Genomic DNA, 22206 nt, shown 5'->3' on the forward strand with positions numbered 1-22206 from the left:
GCTAGTACGCAAGTTGTTTATTATTGCTCTAGCAGGAGAGGTTTATGGCATGTAGTTGAGACCATCTATCAACACTCACATAAACTTCGTAATTTTTAAAAAAGTAAATGTGGTAATTACTTTAAATTCAAAATAACTTGCTCTTGAAAGTGAACAGACGTTTAACTTGAGCAAGCAGAAGTATCTTTCTGAAGATAAGCAAGGCAGTTATTCTATTTGAAACATCAGCTCCAACAAATTGAAGATGTATCACTTACCTATCCCTGTCTCTCCGAGAACCGGCTCTTAAGCCACTACTTCTCCGCATTTCTCTCTCACGCTCCCTTTCCCGATCTCTCTCCCCTCTATTTCTCAATCTCTGCATCAAACCTTAAGGAGAAGAAAAAAAGCCAGAACCTTCAATATCTTTATACTTCTCTCTCCATCCCAAGTTTCTGTATAAGAAGGACACAGCTTTGGGAGACAGTTTGAAAGACATTAATGAGACAGAACCACTCCACTTAACGTAGTGATCTAGGTTCAGCCAAGCTGAAGAAAGGAACCTGAAGTGTTTGTACCAACTTACAAATGCAAAAATATTTCCAAAGTTTATACACAGTTTCAAAAAACATTTGCAAATATTTGTGACAAGCTAGATGCAGCAGTCATATTAAATGTACGCACAAAAATCTTGACAGTGAGTATCTACTGGAGAGAAGGATGCTCAAAAAAAGCTAAGAACTTCTAAAGCAGACTCGTTTCTAGAAAAACATGAGGCCTGTTTCTGAAAACAAAAAAGCCATTTTCTTGCCTAGAGAACTAAAATACACAATTTTCATAGTTCCTATGCTGATTGAACAGCAAGAAATTCCTAAAGTCAAACAGCAAGCATTTTAACGTATAAAAAGAAAGCGTCCAATGATTTTATGAATATTATCTAGAAATTAACTGTTGCATTTCACTTACTTGTATGGGTACCCTTGTTGGCATTCTGAATACAATCTAGATTTGGCAGTTTCTCATTTGACAGAAAAGCCTGTGCAATGGCAGTATAAAAGCTCCGTGCTACACCGCTGCCTTCTCCTGGCTCATCTTTAAACGTAACTTTTACTCTGTGGACAGCCATTGGAGTGGTGGCACACCTGCGACCAAAATGATTGTTGAGCTGCCTCATGGTCTGCTGAATTAGAAGATCTCTGTCTCGATCAACCTAGTGGAAAAAAAAAAACAAAACATAAGAGATTTTCTGTTCTTTACCATTCATCATATTGAGAGAATTTCAGCTTCACAAGGAAGTGTCTGGACGATTCTGCACAGATTCAAAAAATACCAAATAGACCATGAAAAACCAACCACGCCATAATCGTAACACAGCTCATACAGTAAGGTTTAAGACAACTGCTTGCAGATTCTGAAACACAGCTTCTTCTATTAAGTTAGTGCAATGTCTTACGGTTCAATTTCTAATGAGACGAATTTGGACTAAGAACTAACATTTTTTACCTCCAATGTTAAATCCCTGGATTGCTGGTTTCTAAGTTTTTCCATCTCCCTGCGGAACTTTGATTCCTTTACTTCAAAGCCACCTAATTCAGTCAGGATCTTAAAATAAAAAATAAAACCAAAATCAGAATAACAGGAGTTCACAGTTAGCTGGAAAAGCAATTGCTCTCATATGAAAAAATACATACCGATCCAGGCTCTGCTCCAACATCTTCCATGAATACTCTACCAAACAGCTCTAAAGAAAGGCGCCAACGTCCCAGCAACATGTCATGAGATATAACCATGCCCATGAAGCTGCACTGTGGCCTGATAAAAGAAGGATAAAAAATAAAATTATTGGTGTACTTCTTTTTTTACATAACCTCTTGATTTCCAACAAACTGGACTATCAGCCAACTACACTCTAGAGGAATGTGCAGAGCTCAGATGACTATGTTAATTTCTTGATTACAAAGTAAGTAAGACGCGAGTTAAAATATTCTATGGAACACTGACAGATAAAACTAATACATTTTAAATAATAAAACCTGTTATGTACAGTAAGGTAATCTGATTATAAATCCCCTTGAGATGTGTAGGTTTTCCAGGTACTGCACAGTGTTAACCAATAAAACTTGGCTTAATATATATGGAATTCCATACATTGAGCCCAGTCTTACAATACCCTAGAGTGTGGCCAGTTAAAAGTGGCTTTTGCCTACTGTGCTCATCAGTTACTACGTATCAGCATATGAAGGAACTAATAACTTGATATGCATTTGGAATGAACACAGAACAACAATTAAGAGTACTTGACAGCAACTGCAATGAAGGAAAAAAAGCCTTCAAAATAAACGGAATGGGAAAGTCTAGCAGATTTTGATATTTTTCTCCTCAGTAAAATGCTGACATAATGGAGTCTTTCCTCCTCCACTCCAGTAAACTAAGTAAACTGGGCTCACAACCTGATTAGACATTGTCTCCAGACTGAGAAGTTTCAGTAATTTAGATAAGTTTATTTTTCTGATTCAGAATTCTCAAAATGTGGTCATGAGAAAGAGGCATATTATCCCACACTTCATGCCTCAGGTGAAACAAAGATGAAAAAACTTTGTCTTCGCTCTTTTTATGTGAAGCTGCATTATAGCTGTCCTTTTTAAACATCAAGAGCAGACTGGACATTCATGCTGAAGTGCTAATTATAAACCTTAAGAATTTCAAGAAGTTAGTACTTTTTGGTACTATGCTATAATACCCAAACTTACAAATGTAACTCCTTGCTCCTACAGCTGTGCTTGAGAATCCTATATTGAGACTTAGGATTTTGTGTATTGTTGTACCAGCTGCAAATTTTAGCACTGATTTTAGGGGTTCTAGGTTTTAAATATTCACAAGTACTTAAGTATGTAATTTCTATGAAGCCAGTCAAATGAACTTTAATTTCATGGAAAGTAATCAAGCTGGATGTCTACTCTCCATGACAACTTAATGGTTACTTACTCTAATCCTTCCAATCTTTATAAGGCCTTTATTAAACTGTCTCCTATAATACATGTTGACTTAATCAGACAAGTTAAATTTGCATTAGCTAACAGTGGCTGAAATACAACACTACCACAGCTGAAATTCAAGTCTTGCTTCAAAAAAGATAATTACTCCAAAAGCATGCAACTTCATTGCTACTTGGAATTTACTCTTCTGGCGCTGCCTTCAATTGAAAACTTTGTTTAAAAAAAAAGCTCTAAGTGAGGACTGTTCAGTCTCTAACTGCATAAAACATAGTCAGTATCTCAAGACACAGATGGCAAGCTGTCAATTCCCATTTTTAACATGGCTTACTAATAAGTCATAGTATGTATGCAGAAGAAAGGTAGTAAAAGATTTTTAGTAGTTTGCACAGACTTCTTTTGAGACTGTTCAACTGTTCATTTTAAAAGACTTTAAATACAAGCAACACATTCAAACTAAACAAAACTATCTATTTTAAAAGATTTTTAGAGTCCTAAATATCCTTTTATCAGTTCAGTAATATTTCATATAGTAATTTAAAGTCCAACTACCTGAAAGATGTGAGAGGTGGCCCTTCACTTTCGGTCAGTCCTATCTCTGCCAACAAGCTGCTTTTTAGTTGTGCTGCAAGATCATGAGCTGAAGGCCCTGGCTTTGAACTCTCAGATTCTTCTGTAGGCACGTTTTGTTCTTCCCCTTCTCTCTTCTGCCGATTTTGCATGCTCATAACATTTTTTAAGTTGGCTGCATAAGACATTTTTGTTGGAAGAACCTAAATGAGGAAAAGTAGAAGTTAATTACAATTTATTGAAAGCAGCCCAGAAGGCTTCCTCAGGAAACACATTATTCTTAAAACTCAGAAAAATTAGTACTGCAATTGCTTTGATAAAACACAGTCTCAATGGTTTCAACAAACAGGATGAAGTTTTCCTGTTTTACATTTGTATTTCATATACTTGCTTCATAATGCTCAGTCCGTAGGCATGTCAAATCTACCACGCACAGCAGTATTTCTTATTACAAATAATTGGCTTTTCAAAATTAACATAGATTGTACTGCAGCCTTTAAAAATATTGCCTGAAATCTGCTATTAATTAGTAACCATACAAATTCTTACATTTCAAAAAAATTTAATACAAAAGTAGAAATTAAAATAGAAGTCAAAGTTTTCACACAATGTGCTTTTGAATTGATGTTTTGAAAACTACTTAATTCTTTTCTAAAAATTGAAGTGTCTTTCTTGGGAGTTAAGGTACTAGCTTATATTATCTGCATTGTTTAAAAATAATAAAAACTTTAAATTTACCTCAAGGCAGTTTCTATCCACTGTAACTTCCATTAAGCACTTCCCGCTGTTGGCAGAAGACGAATACAGGCCCTGGCTTGGTCGACCAAACAGATCTTCTTTGCGAGCATTTGGCTGAAAAGTAACAAAAGCATTCTGGGTAAATAATATACTTCAGTTAGAAAAGAAAAAGTAAACTTCAGTTATCTTCCTGAATACTATCTCTGGTGTCACCTGTAGCAGGTGGGGCTGGTCTGCCAAAGGAATGGCTTCCGCCAGAGGAACCTCAAAAGGGTTGGGTGGAATGCAGCCGAGGAATGTCATCGAATCTGATCGTCTGAAAAATGGATGGTTTTGGCCAGTCTCTGCTGGAAGGGAGTCGTCATCTTTGTCATTGAGTGCAGCACCTAAGTGTCAGAGAAAGTCACTTCAATTTTCAGTTATAAAAGCAAAGGAATACAAATTATCAAAAATTAAGCTTCCTTCATAGCTATCTGACTGGAGGAGCAGGAATGCAAGCCACCCCCCAACAATTTTAACAGTTCTATAGGATGTTTCCACTAACCCTTTTTTTTTTTTTTTTTTTAAGTTGTTTAGTTGTCATTTTTATACCTTTTATTGCAAGAAATTTTAATTAATGTGCACTGCTCCTCTACATGCACTTCCCTACTTTTGGCAGTATTTTCAACAGATCAAAACTGTTATAGTTCAACTCAAATTCAAATTTTAAGCTCTGCAATTGTGCAGAACTCTAAGTAAGGGCACAAACTCCGCAATTTCGAGAGAAAGTAAATGAAAAGTCAAGTATAAAAACAATTTATTCAAAGTCTCAACTAACTAACTGGGACAAAAACACCACAATAGTGTCGTATTTTAGCATACTAAAGGAGCATTTCTGTATACTAACTTTGATTTGTGTCATCATCGTTTTCATGTTCTGAATCTTCATTGTCAAGACCCAGTTCCAAAAGCTCTCGAGTTCTAAAAGAAAAAGAATAAAAAGCATTTACAGCTGTACCCGTCAATAAAAAGCCACACCCTAAGCAAGAGTTATATCTGCAAGCTATAATAATAAGAACTCTAAAATTACTGGTGAGCAAGCAGAGCTGTTCCATGAGGAGGTGGTGTTCAGAGCTGCAGAGTACTTCTCATTATATAATCACTACATTACTCACACAGTTACCCCATTTGACCACCTACAGGGCTCAAGCTGAAGTTAAAGCTTAAGGCAGTGATGAGTACGTTCCTTTTTGAAGACTACGCCAATATTTAAAAAATCTGGGAACCCTGAATTAGGGGAAGATTAGAAGTGAATACTAGTCCATAATATATTCACTTGTGTAGAATACGCTAGATATCCTATAAAAATAATGCCACCAATCACATTTCAAAAGGTAAGCAGGTTTTTTAATTGTTTACTAGACAAATGGATTCCACTGTACTATAAAAAAGATCAAGAACTTTGATTAGTCTTCACTTGTGGCAGTGCGTGCATTCTGAAACATGTTCTGGAATTAGAAGGGCTGTCTGAAAGTAATGCCTCCTATTTCATTATGTTGGCCCATGACGTCAGAGGTGGATGCTGGTGGTACAGCAGTAGAGGTTGAAGTTTCCTACCAATATTCCTCCACATGTTGTTGGCATGTGACAGACAGAGGGGAAATCCGACACGGAAGTGTGTATGGAGCAAAGATGCATCACTGAATTCCTCCATGCAGAAAAAAATAGCACCCAATTGAACCAATACAAGGCTGAAGCTGACTGTTTCCTGGATTGCATCATTAGCAATGACAAGATGTGGTATCACCACTACAACCTGAAGTCAAAGCAGCAGTCCAGTGAGAATTCCCCAAGGAAGAGTAAGTTCAAGACACAGCCCTCAGTGGGTAAAGCGATGTGCACTCTCTTTTAGGATAGGAAAAGAGTGATCCTTCAGGATTTCCTGGAACCCAGACAAACCATCAACTCTGACCACCATATTATGATGCTGACTAAACTGATGGCTCAAGCTTCCAGAGTTAGGCCAGAGGAGACAACCCTTCTCTTGCAACAAAATAATTTCAGGCCCCATATCACACCCAAAGTATAGTGTGGATTTGGCACCGTATGACTTCCATCTGTTCAAGCCAATGAAAGATGGGTTGTGCAGGCATCGTTTTCCTAGCAATGATGCCATCATAGCAGCTGCGAAACTGTGGGTCACCTTCACCGGTACAGACTTCTACAAGTGTGGCATACATGCTCTTGTTCATCACTGGCAAAAACACATACTTAATGGTGATGACCATGTTGAAAAAGCATTCTGTAGCTGAAAATCTGCTCTATTACATAGTAACACTATGCTCTTTGTATCTGTTGTAGTTTCCATGGAAATAAATAGGAGGCATTAGTTTCAGAGTGACCTATGTATATAAATGTATTTATTTGAGCTGCTGATTAGCAACTCCAAAGATGGAAAGATGGGGGCATATGCAACATTTACAAAAGTTTGTTTCTGTGAGTCAGACTTGATACCTTTTCCGTTCCAGCTGAGGAGTATCCAATGTTGTCTGTTGATTCATCGCTTTAATCCAATAAATAAGCGCTTGAAAAACGTAGGCTACATGCTTTAGTGAACAGACATCGAGAACAGGAAGAACATCTGAGTGCTCATCATTGTGAGAACGCATTAAAGACAGCGCGTAGTTCAGGAAATCACCACGTGCTGACATCATTCCCTGACGGGCACTAAGTAAAGTAGCACGCCTAGTGAAAGAAAAGAAAGGAATACAGAGGGATTAGGCACCATGGGCATCCTTTCCATACTAGTCTCTATATCTGAAATACAGATGTCAAAATACAAAGAAGCGAGATAAGAGTAGTGATCATGATTTCATGCTTCACTACATATAAGCAGCTCAGGTACAATATATTACAGTTAATACTTGAGATGAATCTAGTAAATCTGAATAAACTAAATAGTAACAACAACACAAAAACCCACTTTAGATCAAAACAACTACTGCTATGTTACCAAAGTAAATCCTTAAACGTCAGTGAATGTAAAGTTTTGACTGTAAAACTAGCATTCATACCACATCCAGCAATCAAACTATTTTCATACCTTCTACCCTCGAGTGTTCTTAAGCTGGCTTCCTCCCGAGCTGTCATCCTTTCCCTTCTGGCTGAGTTCTGAGAAGCATGGAGAGGATGATTTGGATGCCCAGGATCACCAGCAGATGCTAATGCAGAACCATAACGCAGCTGAGCTTCTGTGGAGTCCATTATACTAACCATCCAATTCCAAGTAGGAATAAGCTTTTCTTCTACATAATTCTATACAGAATGAGATTTAGTGAGTTTTACAAACAACAGATTTAGATGATAAGAATGCAATTTCATCATTTCAAAAATAAGCCCTCACCCTGGCTCTTACAGTTACATTATTTTTCCCACAAAGGGGCTGCAAAAGCCCATTCAAAGGTGAAAAATGAACAATTTCTGAGATCTCTACCGAGACAGCTGATTTACTGTAGATGTATATAGCTCTCATCACTTTCTAGCTTGGTGTAAAAAGTATTCTCACCATCCCTCTCTCTTCTTTGGGCACCTTTGCTAATCCTCACCTTATGACCACACAGCATCTCCCAGGTGCACACATGTGGGGGACTTTGGTCTAACTCTCACTCTTTTGGTAGCTTTTTAGTCCTCATTGGTATGTTGTTCCCCGTCCTTCACTACTCACAACCAATTCAGTGAAGACGACAAAATTAAGACTTGCATAGAGAACTATGCCTGCATACAAGATTTTCCCTCCTAGTTCAGACCTCGTTTGGTCCCAAAACTAGCTCTGCAGCCTGCTTTTCTTGCCAGTTACTAACTCCACCGATTTTTTTTTTTTTTTTTAACCTTACCCCTCTGCCCTTCCTTTTTTTTTGTTTTGATCCTAACGCTAACTCAAGCCCCACTTTTGTTTCTAAATCAAAGTTCAGCTCTCAGGCTTCCACAGGCCAATACACACCACTCACTGCCTCAGCTAGACAATGCTCCTGTACACTTATGGCATAATAAGTGCAAAACATCTCTACTCAGAACAGACAATACCTTCCCACTAAGAATCTTCTAGACAGAAATTTACAAATTCATAAACCGAAATACTTGGAAAACTCATGAAAACATAAGAAAATACTGTTTTCACTGTGAGACCTGTCCAGCACTGAAACAAGTTGCCCAGATTGGTTGAGCAGTTTCCACCCTTGGAGAAATTCAAAGCCCTCAAAAGCCTTCTCCACTTACACTGCAGTGAGTTTGGACTAGCTAATCTCCAAAGGTCCCTTTCAACCTCAACAGTTCTACCTTTCTAGCTCAGAAAAAAAATTCCACTATATTGAAACTATGTTTATCTGCAAAGTTTTGGATATTCTTACCTGCAAGTTAACTGCATCTTGATAAGTCAGCTTCACTGCAGCTGGGATCTGGGAATACACTAAATGATTGTACTTGGGAATGAGACCCATTAGGTCAGATATCTGCCGTATCACTATACTGTATGCTCGTGCTAAACTGCTTGCAGATGTTAAATAGCTGCTTGCATTGCTGGCTTCAAGTGCTGCAGCTGCTGCTGCAGCGCTCGTACTGATGGTACCACTCCGACGTAGGTTTGATGGATCAATGTAAATCAAGCCCGCTGAACTTGCTAAATATAAAAGTATGACATTAATGAATTTAAGCTTTGCTATGCATTTTATGTATCGACCAGTAAAATTAACATTTCTAGGAAAGAAAAAAACTTGTAAATACTACTGACATTAACAACTATGCCTAGTAAAAAGTTACTGTCTACTAAAAAAGAATTATAAGTATGCTTACTGTAATTAGTCACATCTCAAGAACTAGACTAGATTCTTCCTTTTGTTAAATTCAAACCCAGAACTGGAACAGTCAAGACACATCACTGCTATCATTCTAAAACAAATACATAACATTTCATCCTTAAAAGAACAAAAGAAAACAGAGGAGAGAGCAAAGCCAGGAGTTAAGTGACATTCACACAGGCATTTTACTCATACTTGCCTGCTGGGGCAGATGTGCTAGAAGGAGCAGTGCTAGTAGTTCTCTGGTTCTGGGTATTACGTACAGCCCACTGCATCGAACGGGGAGCCTGGGCAGCACCAGTGGCATGTGAGCTATTTGTGGTTCGCTCCAGAGGCTCATCAAGCATGAAGGTCTCCTGTTCCATGTCATCACTCTGACTGCTGCTGCTATCTGAGTCACTAGAATCATTTGATTGAGAGTCATCTTCAGAAAAAAATGCTGGAACACTGCTAGCTCCTATTAAAGAAAACAAGCAATGAGCAGTAATTGACAACTGCAGTTGTATACACACACACACACACCACATAATCATTGTAAACGTTTTCATGAGAACTACACAATATAAAGGTTCAGGAGACACAACTGCAAATTTAACAAGTTAACCTTACGACATACTGTAAATTTTCCATAGCAGGTTCACAAAAAAGCACTACCATTATCTGAGTTTCAGAAGAGAAATTAAGAAATAATTCGATTCTTAAAATCTTCACTGATTTTTGTCCCCAGGCAACGAGTTCTAAAATAGGGCTTCCAAACTGGACAGCACAGTAGTTTCTTTCAAAAAAGCCTTAAAATGATTGGCCAAGTTTCACGTTTTGTTTTAAACCACAGCTAACTTCTACGCTAAAACTGAGCAAAAACATTTCATTGCCCTTCACAATAATACTAGATAATTTCTAGCTAATACAAGCAGAAGCTTCACAAGAGTAGAGAAAACAGGTCTAATTTTAGCACATGTTCTGAAAAAGTCTGCATAGCTTCTTCCAACTACAGGCAAAGGAAAAGCAAAGGAAAAACAAGAAATATGGGAAGATGAAGGTGGTAGAGAAGAAGGTGAGTGAAGAGGAAAAAGAAAGGGAAAATAAGATTACAAGGAAACGGTATTTGTTATGAAATGTCATAATCAGGTAATTCTTGCTCTGCTCAATCTAACTGTGAAGTAAACAATTTCTCCAGGGTATCTTTGGAGTGCCGGATAGAGTCCAGATCCAAATGTGAAGGATAATGTTTTTTTTTTAGACGAAAACACCCCTGCCCTTGTTAAAGCTGAATTAAACCACTAACATTCCTTTTTCCTGTATAACTTAGTTTTAATACCTCAACAGCTAGATGAAACACAAGATGATGTGGCATACCTGCTTCTGACCCAGCAGTAGCTGCAGTGACAACACTTCTGCGCCCACTAGCATTGTCCTGATTACTGTGGTTACTCTCACTGTCACTTTCTGTTTCAGCAGCAGCTAGCAAATCCAACTCCATATCACTGCCTACAAAAACAATATAAAAAAAATCTCATGTTTAAAAACGGAAAAAAACAGAATGGCTGTGGTGGATCAAAGACATTAAACTAAACCCAGAGCCTCTTGCTATAGCAAAAACTAACAGATACGCAGGGAAAGAGCATAGAGACAGTGCAAATATGCAGCAATACTTGTAGCTTATTTCCTCACTTTCCAGCAGTTAACAATCCCTGGCCTTCTCACTCAATACTGCACATACAACACACACATGCCGAAAATTAAGGCTTGAAGGATTCACAGTATCACTCAAACCAAAAGACTTCACAAATTTTCACAAACATGTACTAGGACAATTAACCATGTCCTTTTTCAAACAAAGAAACATCAAACATTCAAAGCCAAGAAACATCTGAAAACTTAAAATAACTAAGTAAATCTAACTAAAAATACAGGTTCTATTCAATTTTAAGTTTTGAGATTGAATGTCCTAAGTACTCAGCAAGTAAATAAACCCATTTCCTGTCTTGTAAATTAGTTGACTGTAAACATGAGGCGCAGTAAGAAAGAAGGTCATTTTTCTCTTAATCACAGCTTTGGGCAATCTAATCCCAAAGTGACTCATATAAGATAAGTCACATTAATGGCAAAATTTTTTCATACATTACAGATGAATTTGGTCTATTAAAAATTTGATCCAGAATGTAACGTTTCATGATTGGTTTGAGAACTGGCTCACCACATTTCAGATCCATTTTGAGAGCACCTACTATAAGCACTATTCTATCATTGGCTATTTGAGAGTCAGCTATTTTTCAGTCCAAAGAGTTAGCAAAAGAAACTGTACCAACACTGTCAGCAGTAGCAAATACAAAAGGTAAAACCAAAGTTCTTACCAAAACATAACATTTTTTTTCTTTATTCTTTGATACCTCAAATATTCTCTCCTCATGCAAGTAAAAAAATGCTTCTACACAGCCCTAATATGAACTGTATGTAATTTTGCCCTAAAACCATCTCCTAACCCCTTCAACTCTCTCTGCTTGCGTCAGCCTCATAGAACATGACCATTGGTGGCAATGAAGATCTCTTGTTTTTGATGCACAGTTCGTTAATCCAACCAGTAACGTGCACAATGTACATTATACATACCATCTTCATCATGTTCATCATGTTGCCCTTCTGCTTCAGCATTTTCTTCACCATGTTCTTCCTGCTCATCATGATGGTCTTCTTCACCAGCTACCCCCTCAACAACCTCAACCTGGAAAGAGTATTTTAATTTTATGTTACAATAAATTCCATGTAAAATATGATTTTTTATATTTTCAGAAACAAGTGCAACATTTGATACAAAAAAACTACTAAACAAGAAAATACATTTAAGAAAGATGACCTAACAATTGAGTTGACATAAATAGAAAATGAACTTTCAGCTACAGTAGTCGTTTACAGTTGTTCAGTCCACAGCATTGTAAAAAAAAAAAAATCTATGCCCACAAATGAAAAATAGCTTTGGACTTAGATTTTTATGTTGAAAGGGTAAAACTGACTATAAAACCTAGAAGTCATTTTAATCTACTTTAAGAGTTACCATCCATATGCTAAAATACTTTCTAAGTGCTGTAATGCAGAGTTACAATACAGTGTATAATTACATACAAAGGATACTACAGATGCATTTATTGGTAGACTAAAGCATATTCTGCCAAACTCAAGGCACATCTTATACCCTGAAGAGACTATTGTTGAATACAAAACAGTGGTGATTACAAAGTTCTGTGAAAGCAAAATACTTATGGCATTTCATGGACTCCACAGTACTGCAGGGGATAGTTTCAGTTTCGTAGACTGGAAGTCCTGATGTATGGATTTTCAGGTCAGGTATCAAAGCATATGCTAACGAATCAGGTGCCATGCTTAGGAAAAAAAATAATTAGAAAACTAACCTCCTCCACATCTGCTGAAACTATATCATCTTGTTCTTCATCCCTGCCACGAACTGGCTGTGACTGGCTGATTCGTCTTTGCTGAGGATTCCTTATGATGTAGGATGACTGAGACTGACTAGAACTTAAATTAATAAACAAATACAATGGGGAAGAGAGGGCAGGTGTTACAACAAAAAAGCATTAAGAAAGAAACAAAGCAACACTTCAGATCTCTTTTTTTTTTTTTAAAGGAAATCTAAAAACCTGCTGAAATAGCTAGACAAAAAACAGACTGAAGCAAAAATAACTTCTTCCGTAGGTTTATCATGAAAGTATGACCAATTTTTTTTTCACCGAGATGGGTGGGTGAGAGGCCAAATAATTCACTGACAGCAAAGCCAAACTGAACTGGTAAATTAGCACAACTAGAACACCTAAAGCCAGTAAAACCTTTTAAACTAGTAAGAGAAACTCCACGCTTCATGTATAAATATATCCAAAGTCAGTAGACTAATTATATTCAGATAAAAGCTGGCAAGAACATTTTTGCTATTTCTCAGAGGTAAACAGTGAAAGGAGAGAAGTAATAATTGTAAGTTAAAACAAGAAATTCCTGTTAGATTAAAAAATGAAATAAATTTTAAAAGATTTTTCACAATTAGGGCAGTTACCAATCTGAAAAGATTGCACCAAAACGCTGTGGAATTTCCACACTTGGAAGAGATTCCGAACCTAAACAGACAAGGGCCTGTATGACCTTACAAAGCCTAAGTGGGAACTTTGGGGCTACTGGTAGGAAAAGAGGCAGGGTTTTAATTGATGACCTGTTAGGTTGGATGGACATCACTATCAACCTAAATCACTTTAGAAAATCTGTCAGTAGGAAAGTATTTCCAAAATGCTTGGCCAGAATAAAAAGCTTCACCACTTTCCTGCTAGTAAAATGCTAACAACAAAACATAACATGAACAACAAAACCATCCTGAACACTCTCTGAAAAGAAAAAGCAGTGAGCTTTACCTGCTAGACTGGTCAGAAGATGGTCTTGGTGGCAGAGGCTCCACAGAAAACAGTTCTTCACTTCCCTGCATGGCATCTATACTAGTGCTAGCTAGAGTAAATGGTGCTGTTGGACGCGCAATTCCCATCCTGACTGGAATAATCAGAGATTCTGCTACGTTGCACAACTCTTCAACAGCATAAGGCAATAATGCCTGGAATACACGTTTACATTTTCCAATTGGCTGAGGGATAAAGTTGCTAGGGGGAAAAGAAAAGGAAAATAGAACGTTAAGAAGGTTGTCTTTCCAAAATTCTTCATATCATTTTCTTCTTCAGAAAGTTGAAATAATTATCTTTAATACATATTGCTGCTATACATACATATATGCAAAGCTACTGAAGTCAGTTAAAAATGCTCATCATTCAGTAATTTGAGATTAAGGCTGGTTATCTAAATTTCCACTGACACACAGCCCTAGACTGTATATATACATATATATATATTTTTTTACTAACTTCATTAAAAAACCTACTATCAAAAAATCTTGAAGTTATATACTGAACTTTTCTGCTTGAATGTTAACAAGAAAGTAAACTTAAGCAACGTTGCCCTCAGAGGAGGGCAACAAAGCTGGTGAGGGGTCTGGAGCACAGGCCTTATGAGGAGTGGCTGAGGGAGCTGGGATTGTTCAGTCTGGAGAAGAGGAGGCTCAGGGGGGACTTTATTGCTCTCTATAACTACCTGAAGGGAGGTTGTAGTGACCCGGGAGTTGGCCTCTTTTCTCTTGTAACTAGTGACAGGACAAGGGGGAAGGGCCTCAAGTTGCGCCAGGGGAGATTTAGGCTGGACATTAGGAAACACTACTTTTCTGAAAGAGTGGTCAGGCACTGGAATGGGCTGCCCAGGGAGGTGGTTGAGTCACCGTCCCTGGAGGTGTTCAAGAAGCATTTAGACATAACATTGAGAGACATGGTTTAGTGGGGTTATTGGTGGTAGGTGGATGGTTGGACTGGATGATCTTGTAGGTCTTTTCCAACCTAGCTGATTCTATGAAACTACGTGACAGCAGCAGCCATCATGCAGTTCACATGTACACACACTATCATAAATAATGCTGCCTACAGACTACAAATTAATTCAAATGTTTTCGTCTCTTGGTGATTAGCATCAACTCAGGTATGGAGAGAATTTAAAAAAATTAAAAAAATAATAAAAGCAAACAAATGAAAACAAACACCCTCCACACTTACTTTTTCTTCTTGGAAGAAGCCATTTCAACGCTAAGAATGACAAACACTCTTGCCACAGAGCGCAGGAATCTCATTGTAACAGCAATAGCTTCTTCTCTACGTCCTGGTGTATACTTGTTCTGTAATTCTTTTACAAGAGTACCCAGTAGAGTATCTAAAAGCTGTAGAAACAGGTCATTACAGTCCAATAATAGTATGTGTGAAACAAGCCAGATTAGGATTCAAAAAAAACAGACCACAGCCATAACAGTGTGATTTCCAAAAAACACAACTAATGTGAAGTTATTTTTAAATTAGTCTCCAAGTGTTTCACCCCAAATACCCTGGAATATCTTATTATATCACAGGGAGATTATAAGAAAGATGGAGAAAGTCTTTTTAGCAAGGTCAGATTCCCAGAGATGTTGCATATAGCAACTTACTGGAAGTTTCTGAAGTTGCAAAAGGTTATGAGCAACATGGTCTAGAGAAAGATGTCTGCCCACGGCATGCAGGTGGACTATGTGATCCTCAAGGATCCCTCCCAATCCAAACCATTCTATGATTATTCAGAATGTATGTAAAACATGGCTAAGCCTGCTTACCAAAATGTCTGCTGTGCACTTAACAATAAGGCAGTGTGTAAAACAGTCCAAGCGAATAGTTCCACTTTGTTGATTGAGGTAAACTTGTTCTTCAGGCAAAAGATGGCCTATCCTACTGCTTGCACTAAGACTTGGAAAAAAAAAAAAGAAATGAAATAAAATTTATGTAAGTCAGCAGGTCTCAAACATTAGATCAAATTATACATTGATGACTATTTGTAAATACACACGGGTCTTTATTTTCTTGGGAGCCAAACATTATCATAGATTTCAGCGCATTCCAGTCTTGCAAAACACGCTCCAAAGCAAGCTGGGCAAATCGAGGAGGCTCTAAATCATGATCAGGCATATCAGAATCTAAAGAGACAAAAAAAGCAATAAGAGAAGGAGGTACTGGAATACAGAATTTGCCATTTATTACAAATACCTTTTATTCAGAGAAAGCACTCTTACCCTCAGGATTTGCAGTTTTACGATTACGATCTTCTCTTATTCTAGGTGGTCTGTATTGGCAGTGTTCCACAGTTTGCCTGGCAACTGTCTGTACTAAAAACAGCAGAAGATGTTCTCCTCTATAAATGAAAAAAAAATAAGTCAATTAATGGAGGTACATCACATATTTTAAAGTAACAAAGATTAATCTGCCCTAGTCATCGCACATATCAACTTGCCTGCTATTTGGCATAGTTACAAGATTTGTGGTGGTAAGCAGGCGATAAAGGAGATCAAGGCGAGCAGACTTCTGTCCTGCAATTAGTGTTTTACACTTGCACTTTTCCCAGCAATCACAGTAAGCTGTGGGGGATGTTCGTTTCAGCCTACAAGAAAGAAGAAAAATAAACAAACTGTTGCAGCTCTCCGTAAGGTATCAAGTATTTTCTACACAGGCTGGGGTGTTAGTGGAGATACTAAGGTTCCTGCTAGAGTTTTTGCTTATTAGCAAGATACCAAAACATGGCTTAAAAGAGCAATGTAGAAACCACTCATTTCTACACTTGGCATTTGCTATTCTTGTTTCCTACGCTCACTTTAAGAAGGCAGTTTCACTGGAGAGCTCTTCATAGTGCCTTAAAGCTGATCCAAGAAAATATAGCCTCATCCAAAACAGAATCCAGCCAAAAAAGTTAAGTTGAGAATCCTTTCCACATGCAGCAAAATCTCAGCAATTGTTATATTGTTGAGAAAAATGTTTATCATTGTGCCTGTTAGTACTGTCACTATAGCCACACACTAACACTGGTATAAAACATCTGCACCTTCAAAGCTTTACTAGGCTGATCAGACATCCTGACTGTTCATTTAACTGCTAGCTCCCTTCTCCCTTTTTACTCCTGGTTTCAGGGATGAACATACTACACTTCTTTCTGACAGCTCACAGAACAATCTGTCATTGGGATTCACTGGCTTCAGAAAACTTTTGGAGATGCCCAAAATGAAGAACATTATTCTCAGATAATTAAGCACTTCTGGATGTTAGACTTATTCGTTTACTCTGAATTTTATGAAGTGGAAAGTAGAAGACCACCTTACGTTATTATTTCAATTCTGACTCATAAAAATCTTAAAGAGAAGAAGGGAAGGAAAAATACAGGTATTTAAAATAGTTTATTAATCTTATAGTATCTGATGACTTTAACCAAGGAAAAAAACAACCTAAAACAATTAATCACCAGTAGAGAAATAAAGCCACAAGATTAGTTTTTCTATAATAAACAGAAAAAAAGACTTACTTGCAGTCATGTCCTTTGTGACAGACCCTTGCACACTCTGTGCAACAACAAAGAGATTCTAATAGGCCACATGTTCGGCATTCAAATATATCCTAAAAAAGTTAACCAAAATTATTATGTAGTTCTTTCAGAACATCTGAGGTTAAAGTAAAATTGCACTTGTTCAGATTGATGTCTTCACATAGTAGTCAATTCTAGGAAGCGAAACTGTTGCTAGAATATTCACTGTTTTCAATGAGCAAGTTCCAATAAAATTTTTGCTGAAGTTAGTGAGAGGAAAGCCACACCCATTAACAGCAATAGTCTGACCAATACTGCCAGCCTTGAGAGTAAGATGCAATTAGGGAGGCAATGACAATATGCAATTAAAAGTTACTATAATTAAAACAATACCACTTTAATCATTTGAAAATCAGATCACTAGACTAATACAATACATGGCTGAAAAAGATAACTTACAGGAAAAAAAAGCCTTACTTGGTTAATATGCTCTGCACCAGTCCAGGTAAAACTGCACGTATCATTACAACACAAAACATACAAAGGAGAGTCATCCGGATTTGTACCAGAAGGACAAACCATTCCCATAAACACATCGTCTTCTTTTTCACTTGAAGTTGCTTCAGCTAAAGGAACAGTAAAATGCCAGTGTTAAAAAAAAAAAAACCAAAAAACAGAAAAACGCACCACAACAAAAAATCACCAACAGCACCCAAGCAGAACAGAAGAATGACAGTACAAAATCACATACAGAATTGTGAATTTCACTAAAGTCTCCTTTATGGATTTTTGAGAAAACCTTTTTTGTCCCTGTCTTAGTTTCAGCTGGGACAAAATTGATTTTTCTTCATAGTGTCTGGTATGATGCTATGTTTTGGTTTTAAGAGAAAAACACTGATGTTTCTAGCTGTTGCTGAGCAGTGCTGCACAGAGTCAAGGCTGTTTCAGTTTTCTCAGCTTCTCCTGCTGTCCTATCTGTGAGGGGCTGAGGAGGCACAAGGAGATGGGAAGTGACAGAATCAGGACAACTAATCTAAACTGGACAAAGGGATATTCCATACCATATGAGATCATGCAGAAGATACAGAAGGAAAGTTTAAAAAAAAAAAAAAAAGGGAGGAATTCATTGGGCTGTCTGCCACTGCTCAGGTACTAACTGGGCATCGGTGGTGAGAAACCGCTATATCTATGTGTGTGTGTGTGTGTGTGTGTGCGCGCGCGTGTGCATGTATGCGCGTATTTGCTACAACTATTATCTCCCTCCCTTTCCTTTTCTCTATCTCAACAAATAGTTATCATCTCAACTCACAAGTTCTACTTTTTTCCCTCCCCACTTCTCCCCCACATCCCACTGGGAAGTGGGGAAAGTGAGCAAATGACTGTGCGGTACTTAGCTACCTGCTGGATTAAACCACAACAGTGGTTTTAAATACCATTACAGGTATTTAGAAGCTGCTACAATCAACAGCTCTTCTCCTGTTTTAAATTCACTGATACTCTTAATCAGTACAAGAGATCACCACTTCGAAGGATTAAAAAAAATTATCTATGAGCAATATTCTTATAAGGAACACACTCAGTCTGAACAATATTGTCACACAACAGTCCTAATTTGCTTACGATCCTTAAGCTCAGCTTCACATATGACTAATTAAACACCGGTGCTGAAAGAAACAAAGTATGTGTTTGCAAAAGTCTTTTCTGTAACAGCATCTCACTTGGCATGAAATAACATTCCCAGAACATGCAGCAGTATACGCTGTTCTGTAAAGAGATGTTTAGTCCAACCATCAGTTGCTCAAACACACGCAATGTCACACACGATACACTGTTAGTAATGAATCTGAACACGTGCTAATGCCAAGCTTTAGAAGGAAACAACACACTAATCATTTGTGAAACTAGCATACCTTTAGCAATTTTTTGTGCAGTTTCTAGAATTGTAATTGCAGCAGGATACGCCCGGCCACTAACTGCCGACATAAATGGTGTCATGCCTCTTGCATCCCTGGGTGGTGGGGGGGAAGAAACCAAACAAATCAAAACACTGAATTTATTTCATTTTAAACAGGACAAGTACAAAACAAATACAAATGCTCAACACTGCTAACCTTGCGCAAACCAAGAAAACATTCAGTGAGATTAAGTACTCTTACTCATTTTACTTCTATGAAATAGATCAAAAAGATTCAAAAGATGTTAGGATACAAACATTGCCAACTTTGTAACATTCTCCACTTTAGCTAAATGTGCCTTTAAATAACCTTTTTAAAAAGGCTTCTGTGCAATACATTTAATGTGATATAACGTTACAAAAATAGCGAGGGTCCACTTGAAAACACTTACTTGGCTGAGAGCAATTCTCGAAGATAAGGTTGTAAAACAACGCTATCACACAGCAATTTCAGTATGAAATGAGCATTTGCCTTCCGATCTTTTGATTCCACTACAGATGGTTCAGTAGAAGGCCCTATAATGACAAAATGAAAGTGCACAGAAACCGTTTTCCCTCAAAAAATGACTACCTATTGAACGCAAATAATTCAGTGTTTCGCTTGGGTGATGAATCAGAAAGACTAGTCAGCAGTTTGCTAGGTGCAGTAACACTTCACTGAAGTACTGAGAAGTTCAGTTCCAAGTTACATTCTTAAATAGAGACAGTAAGTGTAATTTTTGCATAAAACTTCATGTATTCTGCAGACTCATGAAGTTCCATTTCAATCCAATCTTCATTTGGTAAGAAGCATTTGCATGTGCAGAAGGCCTGCGCAAGCTCTGCAGCTTTTCAGATCACCTCACTTCTGAAGCATTATCAGATAAGCACAATGTTCTCACCTGGTATCGTGGAGGTGCTCGGTCCTTGGCCGGTGCCGGTCGCTGCTGTGGTAAGAGATCCCACAGCGGGGGCCAGGATAAAATCAATGTCACCATCTTTCAGTAAACAGAACAGCAGGATGTATATAAATATATCAAGACATCCCTAACAATATGCTCTTTCTGCAATGTCTAACACACTGCAGGTTTTCTGTATTTAACTGGTACTCCTTCCTACAAATGGCCACATTCCTAGACTAGCAATCAACTACTAACCATGTTTTACTAAAGTCTGGCATCAGCATTAGAAAGATACACACTGGATTTAAAAAGAACATTTAAGTCTTCAGTAAACTCCTAAAGCACTTCTTGCTACCTCACTGACATTAAGCGTTTGAGTTTCCAAATGAAGTCTAATAAATTCACCTTAAAAGCCATTGGTTCCTTCAGCAGATCTCTCATTTTACAGTTCAATTTATTACAACAGCAGACTTGCCTGTATCTATCGCAGGAGGATCTGGAACCCAGCTGGGAGGAGCTATTGGTGGAGAAACTGGGTCCTGGTGATCACTTGATGAAGCACCAGCTTCCTGCCTGCCCAGTCCAGCAGCTCTCAAGGATCTTCTCATCATTTCCCTTAACCTCAGACTGAATAACAATTAAAAAGATTAAAAATAGTAAAATTGTAATCTACAATTAGAACATCTTAAAGCAAACTTTGATGCTGGAAAAAGAAACCAAACTCTTCTTCAGCATGGAGTAGAATGAGCAAAGAGGTATTTTTCATTCTCGTATTCCACTTAAGTTACAAAAGGATATCAGCCTTGGAAGAAAAGTCAGCCAGCTACGCATCAAGACTGATATGAGTCCAGAACATAACTACTTCTCCACAGAACTGTCTGTTCTAAGCAGCAGCAAGTGACATCACTATTTGACATCCCTTTAACCCCCACCTTTCTGCCAGGGCCCTTGTCTTAAGCCTGTAAAGGGATTTGGTCTTACTGCTGCATTTTTTTTGTTTGTTTGTTTGTTTTTAAATCTAACTTCTTTTTGAAGTTCATGAAGGAATAAAATAAAGGGGCATAAGAAATATTTTTGCCGGGAGTAATTCATCAATAGCTGAGAGACCTGAGACTCTCCAGCTTGGAGAAGAGAAGGCTGAGAGAGGATCTCATAACTGTTTATAAATATCTAAAGTGTGGGAGTTAATTAGATGGGGGTGGACTCTTTTCGGTGGCATGCAGCAATAGAACAAGGGGCAATGGGCAGAAAATAGAACACAAGAAATTCAATACCAACAGAAGAAAGAAGTACTCTGTCAGAGTGACAGAGCACTGCAAAACGCCATCCAGAGAGGTTGTGGATTCTCTTCTGGAGATATCCCAGACCCATACAGACACTTTTCTGTGTGACCTACTCTAGGGAACCTGCTGTAGCAGGGAAGTTAGAATCTGTGATCTCTAAGAGGTCTCTTCCAACTACTACAATTCTATGATTTGAAATTATGCAACATGAAAGTAGTGTTTTACTGACGACAGTCAATACAACAGGTCAAAGAATACGTTAAAGAAATTCTATATCATCATACAAGGAAAGGTGGTAGGAATAATGTATACAACAAAGAACTCAGTCTGTTGTCATTTGTTTGGCTCTGTTTCTGTTCTTTTGTTGTTGTTGTTTTTTGGAAATGTACTCTCTCTTAAACAGAGATGTCTCTTATAGAATATGGGAGGAAAACTGCAGTCCCTACCTTCCACGTAAAAAAGACAGACTCACAGAATCCTTAGAGTTGGAAGAGACCTCTAAAAGTCATCTAGTCCAACTTCCTGCAAAAAACAGGCACATGCACAGCTAGATCAGGTTACCCAGCACCTGATCCAGCCTCGTCTTAGAAGTCTCCAGGAACTGGGCATCCACCACACCTCTGGGAAACCTGTTCCAGTGCCTCACCACTCTTGTAAAAAAAAAAAATTTCTTCCTTAAATCCAACCTAAACCTACCCACTTTAAGCTTGAAGCCATTTTCCCTTGCTCTATCACAACAGACCCTGCTGAAGAGTCGGTCCCTTTCTTTCCTGTAGCTCCCCTTTAGATACTGAAAGGCCGCTGTCAGATCACCTTGGAGCCTTCTCTTATCCAGGCTGAAGACCCCCAGCTCTTTCAGCCTGTCCTCGTAGGGGAGGTGTTCCATCCCTGGGATCATTTTTGTGGCCCTCCTCTGGACACTCTCCAACAGGTCTATGTCTCTCCTGTACTGAGGACTCCACATCTTGACGCAGTACTCCAGGTGAAGCCTCACAAGAGCCAAGTAGAGGGGCAGCATCA

The 22206-nt window shown here is 38.1% G+C and overlaps 1 protein-coding gene across 1 annotated transcript in view; it reads right to left on the reverse strand.

Annotated features, from left to right (window-relative positions):
• Positions 1-22206, reverse strand: part of UBR5 (ubiquitin protein ligase E3 component n-recognin 5) — a 72473-nt gene that overhangs the window by 11094 nt on the left and 39173 nt on the right. The window contains exons 24-50 of the mRNA XM_021385558.1: positions 20379-20530; positions 19904-19999; positions 19415-19538; positions 18979-19076; positions 17546-17694; positions 17069-17160; positions 16010-16156; positions 15792-15910; positions 15569-15695; positions 15339-15468; positions 14755-14915; positions 13522-13761; positions 12520-12643; positions 11723-11834; positions 10469-10600; positions 9312-9569; positions 8666-8934; positions 7363-7574; positions 6774-7004; positions 5167-5240; positions 4494-4666; positions 4281-4415; positions 3525-3745; positions 1671-1791; positions 1483-1581; positions 946-1189; positions 258-369 (exon numbers count right to left, since the gene is read on the reverse strand). Of these exons, the coding sequence (XP_021241233.1) occupies positions 258-369; positions 946-1189; positions 1483-1581; positions 1671-1791; positions 3525-3745; positions 4281-4415; positions 4494-4666; positions 5167-5240; positions 6774-7004; positions 7363-7574; positions 8666-8934; positions 9312-9569; positions 10469-10600; positions 11723-11834; positions 12520-12643; positions 13522-13761; positions 14755-14915; positions 15339-15468; positions 15569-15695; positions 15792-15910; positions 16010-16156; positions 17069-17160; positions 17546-17694; positions 18979-19076; positions 19415-19538; positions 19904-19999; positions 20379-20530 (4152 nt within the window). The remainder of the gene's footprint in view (positions 1-257; positions 370-945; positions 1190-1482; positions 1582-1670; positions 1792-3524; positions 3746-4280; positions 4416-4493; positions 4667-5166; positions 5241-6773; positions 7005-7362; positions 7575-8665; positions 8935-9311; positions 9570-10468; positions 10601-11722; positions 11835-12519; positions 12644-13521; positions 13762-14754; positions 14916-15338; positions 15469-15568; positions 15696-15791; positions 15911-16009; positions 16157-17068; positions 17161-17545; positions 17695-18978; positions 19077-19414; positions 19539-19903; positions 20000-20378; positions 20531-22206) is intronic.

This window comes from Numida meleagris, chromosome 2 (assembly GCF_002078875.1).
Source record: "Numida meleagris isolate 19003 breed g44 Domestic line chromosome 2, NumMel1.0, whole genome shotgun sequence".
NCBI classification, from domain to species: Eukaryota; Metazoa; Chordata; class Aves; order Galliformes; family Numididae; genus Numida; species Numida meleagris.